This window comes from Austrofundulus limnaeus, unplaced genomic scaffold (assembly GCF_001266775.1).
Source record: "Austrofundulus limnaeus strain Quisiro unplaced genomic scaffold, Austrofundulus_limnaeus-1.0 Scaffold8, whole genome shotgun sequence".
NCBI classification, from domain to species: domain Eukaryota; kingdom Metazoa; phylum Chordata; class Actinopteri; order Cyprinodontiformes; family Rivulidae; genus Austrofundulus; species Austrofundulus limnaeus.
The window spans coordinates 2094296-2107458 of record NW_013952410.1 but is presented as its reverse complement, the minus strand read 5'-3'; the positions used below and the strand labels follow the sequence as shown (position 1 = coordinate 2107458).

The 13163-nt window shown below is 37.1% G+C and overlaps 1 protein-coding gene across 4 annotated transcripts in view; it reads left to right on the top strand.

Moving 5' to 3' along the window:
* Window positions 1–13163, top strand: part of negr1 (neuronal growth regulator 1) — a 208533-nt gene that overhangs the window by 79668 nt on the left and 115702 nt on the right. For all 4 annotated transcript variants that reach the window (XM_013999966.1, XM_013999944.1, XM_013999950.1 and 1 more), the window contains exon 3: window positions 12512–12637. In XM_013999966.1, the coding sequence (XP_013855420.1) occupies window positions 12512–12637 (126 nt within the window). The remainder of the gene's footprint in view (window positions 1–12511; window positions 12638–13163) is intronic.

Below are 13163 nucleotides of genomic sequence, written 5' to 3'. Positions count from 1 at the left end.
ACACACACACACACACACACACACACACACACACACACACACACACACACACACACACACACACAGAGTCATGCACTCCTGACACATGGACTAAGACTTCAGATGCAGAGAATCACCAGTAGCAAGGGTCATGTGGTCACAAGCTGATATTTTGGACTTGGCCAGCACCAAACCCCGCCACTGTCTCAGTGTTTCCTTATGACTTGAAAAAGTCAAATAAAGGCTTTGCCTATTAMGCAAACATTGTGTATCTAATTGAAAAAGCAATGATCACCCTTGAGMGTGAAAAGCGAGTGCCCCATGTAGAGGAATTTTGTTTGTAAGCAAGATGCTATGGTTGAAAGATGCTGATTAGCATGAATAAATTAGATAGTTTATCTTTGAGCTGCATGCCCAGCACCACTCTCCTATTGAAGATTAATCGCCTCTCGCAAGGTATTGCGAAAAGTTCATTTTCATCAATTGATTTCCCTTAATTTTCGAATTCCCACAGAAGTGCATGAAATTGTTAACAAGCTCTTTATAATCACGCTTTGCGCATCATTAACCTCACTGGCAATTACTCATCTCATGTATTGGTTTTGGCATTTGTGGAAGCGTGTTATTTTTGCATCATTAGGTCAYGACAGGAATATTATCATAAACTGATGGTTAGTACAAGTTGAACATTGACGGTGCCCATAACGTCCATCGATTTCTGCAAGAGGCAAAGCTTGTTTCTAGCCCGTCTGTTAGCTTATCTCTCATTAATGTTTCATCTGGGATTAGAGGCRAGTGATACAGCCTCAAAATTAAATCACGATGTCTCCTGGACATTCACAATACCAACATTTAAACTGATATGGTAAAGACTGAATGTCTGCTACTGCAGGTAGCAGCATTTATTAGTGCTAACCAATTTCTGATTTAAATTTGTTATAACTAACTCACTTTAATGACAGTGATTCTGTTTCTGCAAACGCCTTCCAATGTCTACTTTACTCCCTATCAGCTACCACTAAAATAAAAGCATTTAAATTATTCAAGGTCATGTTCTTCATGGAAATCTTCAATAAAAGTAAAATCAATGCAGCCCAAACAAACATATTTAAAAATATAAACACTCATTGGCAGCAAAACATTGGTCAAATAATATGCAATGTCATCAGAAATTTCCTTAAATTGATCGGCCTTCCTATAATTCAAAGTGCAATTACTTCACTGATGCATTGGTGAATAATTGGTTTACCCTTAGACCCCATGTGAAACTGCTTCTGTCTTCTTTTTGAATGCCTTAATTCCCTTGTTATACTCCATTTTGTTTTCCAAATGAGAACACTTGGAACTGTGCAGAACACAGTACAGAGTCCTAACTGTGTACCTCAAAGCTATACTTGAGTAAAAGTACAAGTATCGTACCATAAATTCACTTTGGTATAAAACCTAATGTTTTCTAAGAATGTTACTTGAGTAAAAGTCTTAAAGTACCTGACATATACTGTACTTAAATATCCAAAGTAAATTTTTGATATAGAAATACTTACCAGTAAGCATTAGAAATAAAAGTATGGAGTAGAAGCGAGCAGGTAAAATTTCCGAAATTATGTTTATTGAGAAGTGATCTCCCCAAATTTAAAAAAAAAACATTTTTTTTTCTAAAAGCCATTATGACACTAATGTTATATTAAAATTCTAATGTTGAAATTTTTTTTGGATATACTAGTCTACATGTTACAGGTGCATATACAGTACTGTATATCTCTGCCACAGCCATCTTCATTCTAGGCTACATACATCTGATATGTCCTGCTGGAGTGTGACATGATCTGTGTCATACATGTGTGATGGATTGAGTACAAACCAATAGGGTGTCAGCATGGTATATATTTATACTTGTCATCCAACCACAGTTAAATTCACTCCATCCAGGAGGCACCATATATCTGCACAGGTTTTTTTTCCTAACAATAAAAAGCCAGAATTAAAACAAGTAAAAACTAAATAGTAGTAGCGACTTTGTACTTCTTACATTGTTTTAAATGTAAGGAGTAGAAAGTACAGATAATTGTGTGAAAATGTATGTAGTAGAAGTAAGAAGTCGGCTGAAAAATAATGACTCAAGTAAAATACAGATAAACAAAATTTCTACTTAAGTAAAACAGCAAAACAAAGTCTTTTTTCTTTGTTAGTTTTTACAACTCTGTCACTTTTCATTTGAATTGAAATGTCTAACTCAACTAAAATAAGTACAGTTGTCTTCTTTTTAATTATCTTAGGATTTGAAGTGTTCTGGATGATTGAAATGCACACAAACATAATGTTGCAAATGATGGAACAAGTTTTTTTTCAGTCTTTAGCCCTAATATATTGTAATAATAGCACTGTCCTCTTATCGCAGCAGTAAAATGTCAACAGAATCTAACATTCAGCTTTAACCCTAACTGGGTCCAATCCTTACTTTTGCACTGTCAACAAGCCTTTGTTTGATTGTAAACAACTAATTTTACCGGTGTGTGTTTTACACAAGTCTAACATGTTTCACTGTACGACTCGTGAACATTTCGAGGCTTGTGGCCTAATTTTTCAAGGCTATCATCACCATGTTAGTACGTTTGCCACGGTATTGGGGTCATTTTTGCTTCTGTCACTGAGAGGAATCCTGCCTCCAAGCCAAAAAGTGGGCCAGTGAAACAAATTGAGAGGAAAATATAACTCTGGGGTCACACCTGAGCACAGACTCACACTCACATCCCAAAGAATCCCACGTTGCACTTCATTCAACRTATGTTTGCATCAAAGAGCCAGTGATTGCACAGGAAGTCAGTGCAGAGACATGCATACGAAAAAAAAATTATGAACCTATACCAGTTTTCCAACACTATCAGACACTCATTGGTCCCTTGGGCRAATTTCAAATTCCTGCAGTACATTAGTGGGTAAATCACTGGATTCATCATGCATAATGATATCATTATGGAATAATGTTCATCAGCTAATGTGCACTTGCCAGGAATCTATTTGTGGCTTTAGCCATTTGCTTGTCTGCTACAACTCTTTAAATCTCAATTTTTTATTAACCTACCCTCCTCTTAGCCATGAGGAGATCCTACAATATGAAGAGATGCCAAAAAGAAGACAAGCAATAAGGGCTGATGAGGTTTTATGTCTTTGCCCTGCCATTCCATCCCACAGTCCATCTCTCGTGTTGCTTCTGGGTGGAAATAAATGGAAAGAAATAGAAAACATTGTTTTTCCCTGAACGGTTTTATTGCTTTTTATTATTGGTGTATGCTTGTGTGCGGTTCTATGGAAAATTGAGATTAATCTGTTTAATAACATTTCAAGAGGCGCAGCAGGTGAAGTAGYGCACACAACAAGAGTGACTTTCCAGGTTTATGAGCGGGGAGTCAAGCATGATTTGTCATTTGTGTGAAAGCAGGCACTACAGGCACATGAGCCAGGTACGGACAGAAGCACACATCATCTGCTCTATTTCTGGGGTACGTTTGATATGTCTTACCTACCTTGTGTTGGACCTTTAAAAATGATGATTTACCAAACAAAGTCTTCAAGRAAAATGACTTTGTGGAGGTCAAGACCTCTATAAGCCCTAAAGAATGAGTTTTTGTTTGAAGTGGTGATTAAAAATGTTATAACCATTAKTGAGAAATGCATCTTTTTACTTGGATAAACTTTTCCCAAAGTTAAGTACTCCACATTAACTGTGCCTGGTTTATGACACCACAAATGGAGTTAATCCCTTAGAGTAATATGATCTGTCACTGTTTATGTTTAGTTTCCGTGTCTGACACCTAATTAACTGACTTGAAGTTTGTTCCTTTATGCTGCGTACTGCGAGGAGGGAATTGAAAACCTGTAGGAAAAGCTGTGTGGTGACTGTCTCATTACAGAGGTTCCTATTAAACCCCAGAAACACTGGKTTATTTTACAGTTTAATCATAATCCATCTGTATTAGTGTCATCTCAGTAACCTGCAGTGTGAGGGAACTTTACTCATTTGAGTTTAGTGATGAACTTTTTGGAAATTTTACCCCTCAATTTCTTCACTGCATCAAGCAAAGCTAAAAAAATCAAATTCAAAACACCKTCTAATCCGATTCAACAGTGCTGCATGCTGCTGATAAGAGAATATCTGTCCCCAGGTTGGTAAACGACTGTGTTTTAATAAAACCAAYACATCAGATATTATTTAGACAGGAAATATTTTGGGGGCATTTACAACACATTTGTCCATTTCACTGTGCACATGGTTGAAAATGAAGAATGGCTTTCTTTTCCCCTTTACGCTTATGTTTATTTTGTTCCCTCACATCTCTAACTGCTCGCCCACATGACCATACACCAAAGTAAGTTACCGTACTCTCACTCACTGCTCTAATTGGTAAGTTTGATGACAGTGGGTTTAGCCAGTAATGGGGTCCTGCAATTTGGAGGCAAAAGTCATCGTGGAGWGGCCTGTCAGGATTTATAGAACAGACCAGTCGTGTGCATCCCYCTCTGTGGCCGCCAGAGAAAACCCTCTGCATTTCAATATTGCAGCTCTAAGCAATTTTATGATTCAAGGTGGCGTCATGAGGGGCTATATTTATTCACTTGAGGCATCCTCCACGAAGGCAATGATGCCACCCAGATCAGCTGTGGCAGCTCACTTACYGAGCCTCCTGCAGGGCTGAAGAAGGGAAATTAGAGAGGAATATGCAAACATGACAATCAGACTATCATTAATGAATTAGCTTGGAAAGGAAACAACAAGCTGCGTGTAGGTACGATGAGAAGGGTTAGGTTCTGTTACAGGAGTAACAAAGTCACAGATCTGAACCAAATTGAACTAAAAGGAGGTTTAGACGGGAAGACAGGGATCTCAGAAGTATTCTAATAAGGACATAACTCAATCAGTAATGGGCCCTGTGAGCTCATCACTCACTGAAACCTGCTGAGCATTCTAACATATTAAGAGTAGTTCACAGCTTTTTGTAAATGCTGAAAATGTATTTGCTTAAATGAAATCTTAGCACAGTTTCAGTGGACCTAATTTGTTTTTTCAAAAATTTTRGAACGCTTCAAAATCCTGTATTTCTTTTACTTCCAAGATTTTAGTTTTGTGAAATCTGTCAAACATTTAGAGAATTAAATGTTTACAGCTAGTTTAGTAAAAGGTATTTGTAAATCTGAACACTATTTTTAATGCACAAAATACCATTTTCAAATATAGTATGCATCACCGTAAAGTACTACATTGATTTTGTATCCCAGTATATTGCATTGAAGAATCCATYCATTCATTAACTTCCACTTGTTTTGGGGTCAAGTCACAGGGGCAGCAGCTTAAGCAGGGAGACCCAGACCTCCGCAGCCACCTCTTCTGGCTCTTCTGGGAGGATTCYAAGGCATTCCTTGGACAGTCGAGAGACATAGCCTCTCCAGCGTGTCCTTGGTCTTCTTCTGGGTCTTCTCCCAGTCAGATATGCCTGAAGCACCTCCCTAGGGAGACATCCAGAAGGCATCMTTTTCCCTATWGATGTCCAAACCACCTCAACTGGCTYCTGTAAATGTGGAWAACTGAACTTCTCACCCTGTGYYTAAGGGTCARTATCCAAAGTTTGTGGCCAYAGGGGAGGGTAGAAGCCTAGAGCTCCTTACTGCTCAGCTTCCCCTTGACCATAAAAAACTAGYAGGCACAGAGTCAGCGGAAGCTTCGTCTATGTCTTTCAATCTTGGGCTCAATTCGTCCCTCACTCATGAGCAAAACCRACTTGTGGTAGAACCTCACCCCCAACGCGGAGAGAGCAAAATTAAGCGCAGTACAATGCTTTGTTGATGGTTGATTGAATCAAGAATTTACACCTATGTTCGTTTGTCAAATTTTGCAATGGCCTGAAGTCCTAAATATTGGTTTTTTGTTAAAATCAAACATAGTCTTATATGTAAATGGTGACTACTTTAATTTTGCCCAACCACACTTTTAGTTAAGGCCKAATTTTTAAGTCAAAGATCTTGGACACACTTACAAAGGTGTCAAAGAATTTAAATAGTATACTCTATCTTTATTGTAAAGGTGCTACAGTGTTAAGTGCGATAATGATAGACCTTAGCCACATTCTCAGTTATTATCCGTGTCATATTGTTACTTTTTTTTTGCTGTTCTAACAGTAATTATTGTTTTATTATTATTATAAAGAGCTTTCAACAAAATGAGTAATACCTATAATCATTTGTAGGTTTCAGAGTAAGCAGCATGGAAAACTCTACAACAAAGAGTAACATTTGCAGTAATCTGATTTTCTCATTGATTAGTGTTGGATTTGGACTTATTGCTGTGTAAGTTCCTGTTTACTAAACAAAATCCCCATWAAAACGTCAGCATCATGTTTCCTTTCTGTGGGCACTTAGGCAGAAAAGCTAATAATGTCTTTGTTCTGCRTCCACGTATAGAACATAATACTTTATTTAGGGAATTTGTTTTTCTTTGAATAGGAAAGACTAGATGGTAAAATCATATTTTGTTTCCACATTTCCACAAAACATAATTTGAACTACCTTTAAAACAGCAAATGTTTACAACAGTTTATTTGTTTTTTGCCTCAGGTAGGAGGTGTACATTTCTAGAACGGATTTTAAAGAAATGTAATAAAAACACTCTACAGTTATTCACATTGCGTGCCTTTTCAGTACCTTCAACTAAAAAACAGAGTGCTGTTCATCTAACCTTTGAAAGCTCTCAGTCCCTGCCAATGGGAGATAGGATCAGTAGACGGCCAACATTTTCAATTTTCTGCTATCAGACACCGAGGAGATGTGTCAACACTGGCGTCCTACAGCAAGTAAACACAGGACTCTGACAACCAATAACCTAGATTCAACATAACCTCCGGCCCTCTTCCACTGTAGGTCCTCCACGTTAATCTAATTTAGATCCAGATCTGTTGATCAGAAAAGACACCCCAATACAGAGAACGGCACAGAAAACGTAGGAGCTGAGAATGTTTTCATTGACATTCTGGTGTCAGTATGGGTTATGTTGGTGAGATTGGAGATTCAGGTTTTTTTATGAGTTTGAGAGGTTCCAGTTAGTTTAATAATGCACCATGTTGTRTGTATTTAACTGTTTTGGCACACAAATCTCCATATCCATCTTCTGCTGCTTATCCATAGTCGGGTCGCCAAGGCAACAGGAGAGAAACCCAGACATCCCTCTCTGCAGCGACACTTTCCAGCTCGTCCTGGGGGATCCTGAGGTCTTCCCAGACCATAGAGAATACATAATCCCTCCAGCGAGTCCTGGGTCTTTCCGGAGCCTCCTACYGGTGGGATGTGCCTGGAATRTCTCTAAAAGGCGGGACGTCCAGGAGGCATCCTAATCAAATGAACCACCTCAACTGATTCCTTTCAACGTGGAGGAGCAGTGGCTCTACCCCGACCTCCTCACCCTGTCTCTAAGGAAGCTCGTTTTGTCTGCTTGTATCCAGGGTCTYGCTCTTTCRGTCATGATCCATACCACATGACCAGAGGTGAAGGTTGAAATGTAGACAGAYCAGTTCATTGAGAGCTTTGTCTTTSGACTCAGCTCTTTCTTCACTGACCAAATCGACATCCTCATTACTGAGAAAAAGGCCCCAATATGTCGATCCATCCTACCAGCACTCAACAAACAAGACACTAAGATACTTAAAACTCCTCCACTYGAGACACACTAATGGTTAGGTTAAAGCATACTAATTTGTTTATTGTCACTAGGTTCACCATTTCTGTCTTCACTCGTCTAAATAATTTGTCATTTAAGTGTAAAAGTTTAGCTCTTAGATTAGGCAAACGGCAGCAGGGACTTCAGTTCAGCAGTTTTCGACCATGAAGACGTAGATATAGGAATTCTTTAGAATGAATGCTAAATAAAGCTCCACCTTGAAGTGACAGCAAACRCCTTGTAGGGTAGCATTAGAGAGCAGGAATAGAATTAGCCACATGTAGCTAAGGTTAGTCAGGTATAAAATGCCAGCTGGTGAAAGATCAGGTGTTTGGAGAAGGGTATGTTTAACTCGCTGTATCTTTAACCAAACCCCTCARTTAAAACAGTTCCTCAAACAAGCCAACACACCTAACCTGATCTTTTTATTTCTTGTTATCTGGACAGATTCTTAGGTTGTTATTCTTTATTGCACTGATAGACAACASTTCAACTGTGCACAGTTGAGAGCAGGTTGTGCTTGACTGATACAAAGGGGTTTTGGAAGAACAATGTGTGTATTGTGTGATTTGAGTGTAGTTGAAGATGTATTTTCTTTGTTTTTTTTTTGTATTGTCCTGTGTATAATTGTTTGAGAATATCTGTTTGACAAGATCCATTGTAAAAATTGTGAGTTATTTTGGTATTTGGAGGGAGATATTTGGAGTTGGCTTCTTCAAAAGGAAATGTTTATGTTGGTAAAAATGTGTAGAGTGCATTGGTGGTTAGACAAACGGCATTGTATCTTGTATGTTGAAATTACTATGTTGWATTGATAAATGTGTTGCCTAATTGTTTAACGCTGATAGTGTTGATAGTGTTATATAAGCCTGTATATGCTTAGCATGAATGTGCATGACAGTAACAAAAGTTTGATTCATTCTACATGGAAGAAAAGAAAAAGTATTAACCAACATTTATTGTAAATTTGTCTTTGTTTAAGCTGTTGTTTTATCTGATAATAACAAAAACCCAAATCTGTYACCTTTTTTTATTCTTATTGGCAACCCATTTTACATCTGAGAACATATTTGAAGAAGAAAAACTGCAGTTTAACAAGCCTCTTTTTATTCTGTGTGGTGCTTTACTAAATCCTCTGTTTTGTAACTCAGAATAGAGTGAATTTAAGCAAATGATGAGAGGATTTAGTGGAAGGGCAGAGTTCAATGACAGAGAAAACCATGTGACTGAGAAAATGTTGCTGCTACTAAAGAGGAACTTTGGAAAATGTTGAATCAACTTTTCCTTTGTTGTTATACTTTTTTTAAGCGGGCATCAGGCAGGATCAGAGAGTAGAATAGTTGGACCCAGTTGACTGAGAATCCATTACTGTATAGCACAGTCCAGTGCAGAAAAGCTCCCTCAGAGATTCAAATCTAGCAGATTAAAATAGTGGCTCATAAGCCTGTATGAGTGTGTGCACATGCCCCTGCATGTGTGTTTAGTGAAATGTGTTTAAATGCCTTTGTGGGTGGCTGCATGTGTGTCTCTGTGTTTTCAGCAGCCTAAATACCGAAGCTTTTAACATCAAAGCACCAAGAGGATTTAAGTGGCTTAAAACTTGCCAATTATGATTGTAAGTGATGTCCAGCAGGGACTGCTGATGAGCTGCCCTCTATAATAAAAGAAAATCATGCTGTTTTTTTTTTTCCCAAAATGCTAACTTTCTGAGGTCTTTAGATTTGGTAAATACAGCTTTTAACACACCTGAAATGTTGCCACTGTCTTTATGACATTAAAACATAACATAATGATGCTCATGATGTTTTATAATATATCTACTCTTAAAGTAAATGCAAGCTCTCAAGTTTATTGTTTCAGAGGAGTTTAACTTCATGTCAAAGCACATACAAACTCACATGTCCAACACAAGGCTCGCGGGCCACATCTGGCCCTTGTTAACATTTTATCTGGCCCCAAATATAATATTTTGAATGTAAAATAGCGTCATCGTTTCTCTTTTTTTTTTTTTGTCAATGCAGTCTTTTCTCTACAGTAGTCAAGTATTTTTTTATTACAGATTTTCTGGTTTAAACATAATAACAAATTAAATGATTGCGAGTAGATATAAATAAATAAATAAATAAATAAATAAATAAATAAATAAATGTTACTTATATGTCTTCCTAAATTTAATCATTTTTCTTTTTATTAAAGCAGTGCTTTTCAACCGTGGTCCTCAAGGCACACTGCCCTGCATGTTTCAGATGTTTCCCTGCTTCAACACAGCTGATTTCAATTGATTACTGATTAAGAGGCTTTTGTTGAACAGCAATCATCTGAATCAGGTGCGTTAAAGCAGTGGAACGTCTAAAACATACAGGACAGTGTGCCTTTAGGACCAGGGTATGTGTCTTCTAAACACTTTATAAAATATAATTTGGAAAAAGGAAACTGTGTTTCTATAAAAATAATTTGTTCGATAACATTTTAAACCAATATTCATTCAGTAAATATTGACAGAGATTGGTCCTTGTCTTGGACCAAGCCTTGAATTGTAGGCCCCCTTGTGTAACTGGGTTTGACACCCCTTTTGTAGAATAACAGGACTTTATTAAATTCACAATGAATCACTGTGTAGAGCCTAATTACCTTAAATCTAATATAAGGTGACCAGCAAAGAAGCATACCTGTTTGCAGTAAAACACTGTCTTTTTCAGTATTTTGTTGAGAGCTGCACAGAATGCGCTCTGAACACAAATGAGGCAATGTAGTAAAGTTAGGAGATTAAAATATATTATTTTTGTTTATTTTAAATCAAGGTTATAGCCAGACTTCTACACAGAATAGGACCTGTTTACTGTAAAAGCAACTTTTTTTAATCTAAGACAATTGAAACTCAAAATTACTTTCAGTTCTGTAAACTCAGTAATATTATCATTATTATTTTAAAGTGCCTGTGACATCAAATTTTTATAATAAATATGAATGTATTTTTGGAAAGATAACATTGATAACATATTGTAAAAAAGATTTCATGCCGCTGAGATGAACAGTTATTGAGATATTCACATGTAAAGAAACAGGAAGTTGTGTCAAAGGGAATGTAAACAGAGCATTGCTAAAATGGCTAACAACATAGACTGTTRAGAAGAATCTGACATTTCTTTAGATTGTTTTAATTAGCATCATAGAGAGATAAGAAAGATTGTTCAAATAATAATGTTTAAATAAGCAAAAATCAGGGAGTGTTCTTTCTCAGAGTTCCCCTTTGATGTCACTTCCTGTTTCCCTTTAGCTGAGTAAAATTCAAAAGAAAATATGGCAATTATGTGACATAACGGGTCAAATCATGTGTATTATGCCAAGTTTCTTAAATATAAATATATTTTCTTTGACTTTTTGTATTTCATGGATATGCATGCAACGGGCACTTTAATCCTGTCATTTTCTGCATGAGGGCGTTGTTTGTATCATCACTATTTCCTGCACAACACTCTGTATAGTTGTGTATTTGTAGCCTAAAAACATTCTGCCACTGGTCAGCCAAGTCCTCCAGGAGGTCTTCAGCCTCACGAAAGTTCGGTAAAATTTGGCTATTATTTGTGTCCCTTTTTGCTTCTAGAAAAAGTCAGTTTAATTCCCGTAAGCACTTGTTTTTGCTCTCTTGTAGTTGTTGTTATGTAAGGGACATAGAAATAGCAGGTCATGACTAATAATAGGAAAAATAATACTGTTCGGCGGCTCCACATGGGTGTTTTTTTCTTGAAAATAATTGATTTTTCATGGAAATTTTGTAAGTTTAAAACTTAGTTTGCTCAAACTGTACTTAAAATATGTGAAACACAACATTTCTCCCACGTAGAACTACGTAGCTGCCCATCTTTATGCCTTATTTGCTACTTTATTTTGACAGATTTCCATTTTTCAGTACTGAAAATTTGCTGAAATTTTGTCACCAGAGTCTGTGTTGACCTCATTTAGACTAAACCGTTATGGCTATTTAGAATAAAAGTAAACTTTTTTTTTTTAAAATGAGGCCGTTTGTTTTTCTCTCAAGCACACAGAACGTAACACACATGGCTGTCCCACTGTGTTACACATGTTTTATGACAGTACAAGACATGTATAACAAACAGTGAAGACACATTATATATTCTCACATTTGATCTGAAGTTTACTTCATTACCTAAACTATCTAACTTCATTACTCTCCATAAAACTAGTAAACTGGTGTTTGTGCAGAACAAAATAGTTAAATAGGTACTCTGTCAGCATAAAAAGGTGATATTTTTTTATTTCTGGTTAATTAAAAGCTAATTGCTTTTGTTGTCTGTTAAAATGGAAATATAACCCTTAGGTGTCTTGTTCTAAAGGAAAACATAATAAAGGCCCAGTCTTTTATCTTTATTTTTATGTTTGTTTTGTTTTCAAGACACATTTTTCTGCCTGTAGTCTTTGCAAGCTTGCTTAACCCATTTTAGCAGCACAGAGGCTCATGTAACCTGAAAATGTTACCGGAGAAGCTGATTACAAGTGATTGGCGAGGGGGAAAATCAAGCCTTCCCCATACAGGGCATATTTACCAAGTTGCCATTGTCAGACTGAATCACAGTGTGAACATAGAGAACTCTGTTTGATTTTCATATACAGTAAAGAGGGGGGACGTTTAAGCCCTGGATGGATTGCTTGATTTAAATATCGAACATGTTTCTTTTCTGGCCATAAATATGTTCAGCAGAACTTCTTTCTGTGGAGTCTAAAGATGACAAGTGCCTGGATGGGAAGTTGCAGTTTAATCATTTTGTTTCTCTCTGTTTTTTTGTTGTTTTTTTTTACCTTGGTTTGTAGTTCCTCCTAAGATATATGACATTTCCTCCGACATCACGGTAAACGAGGGCAGCAACGTGTCACTCATCTGCACAGCCAGTGGGAAACCTGAGCCAACCATTTCCTGGAGACACATAACCCCATTAGGTGAGTTCACTTCACCACTAACATACGGTAATGAATGGATGGTGGGGTAAATGGATGGATGGATGGATAGATGGACTGATGGATGAACAGAGAGTGGAGATGAGGAAGCATTCACATGATCGATAGATTTCATTACAAAAAAGGGCGAGAGTAGTGCAAGTCAAATTGCATAGAAACAAATGTAAAACAGACAGAATTCAGTAACAAATTGCGATAAAATCAGCAGTTTGATTAAATGATAAAGTTCCTGAATGTTTTTATCCATAGAAAATATTCATTAACTTAAATGTTTACATCAGGGGTGGGCGGTCCTGGTCCTCGAGGGCCGCAGCCCTACAGGTTTTATGTTTTTCCCTGCTCCAACACACCTGATTCAGACATTGAATTACCTCGTCCAAGTTCTTCAGTATGGAGGACCAACACTGACATAACTAGAATAAAAAAGCAGAAGCATATAAATGGACCAATAAATAAATTCAATTAAAATATGCCAATTAAATTAAAAAAGGAGAGCTTTACCTCACAT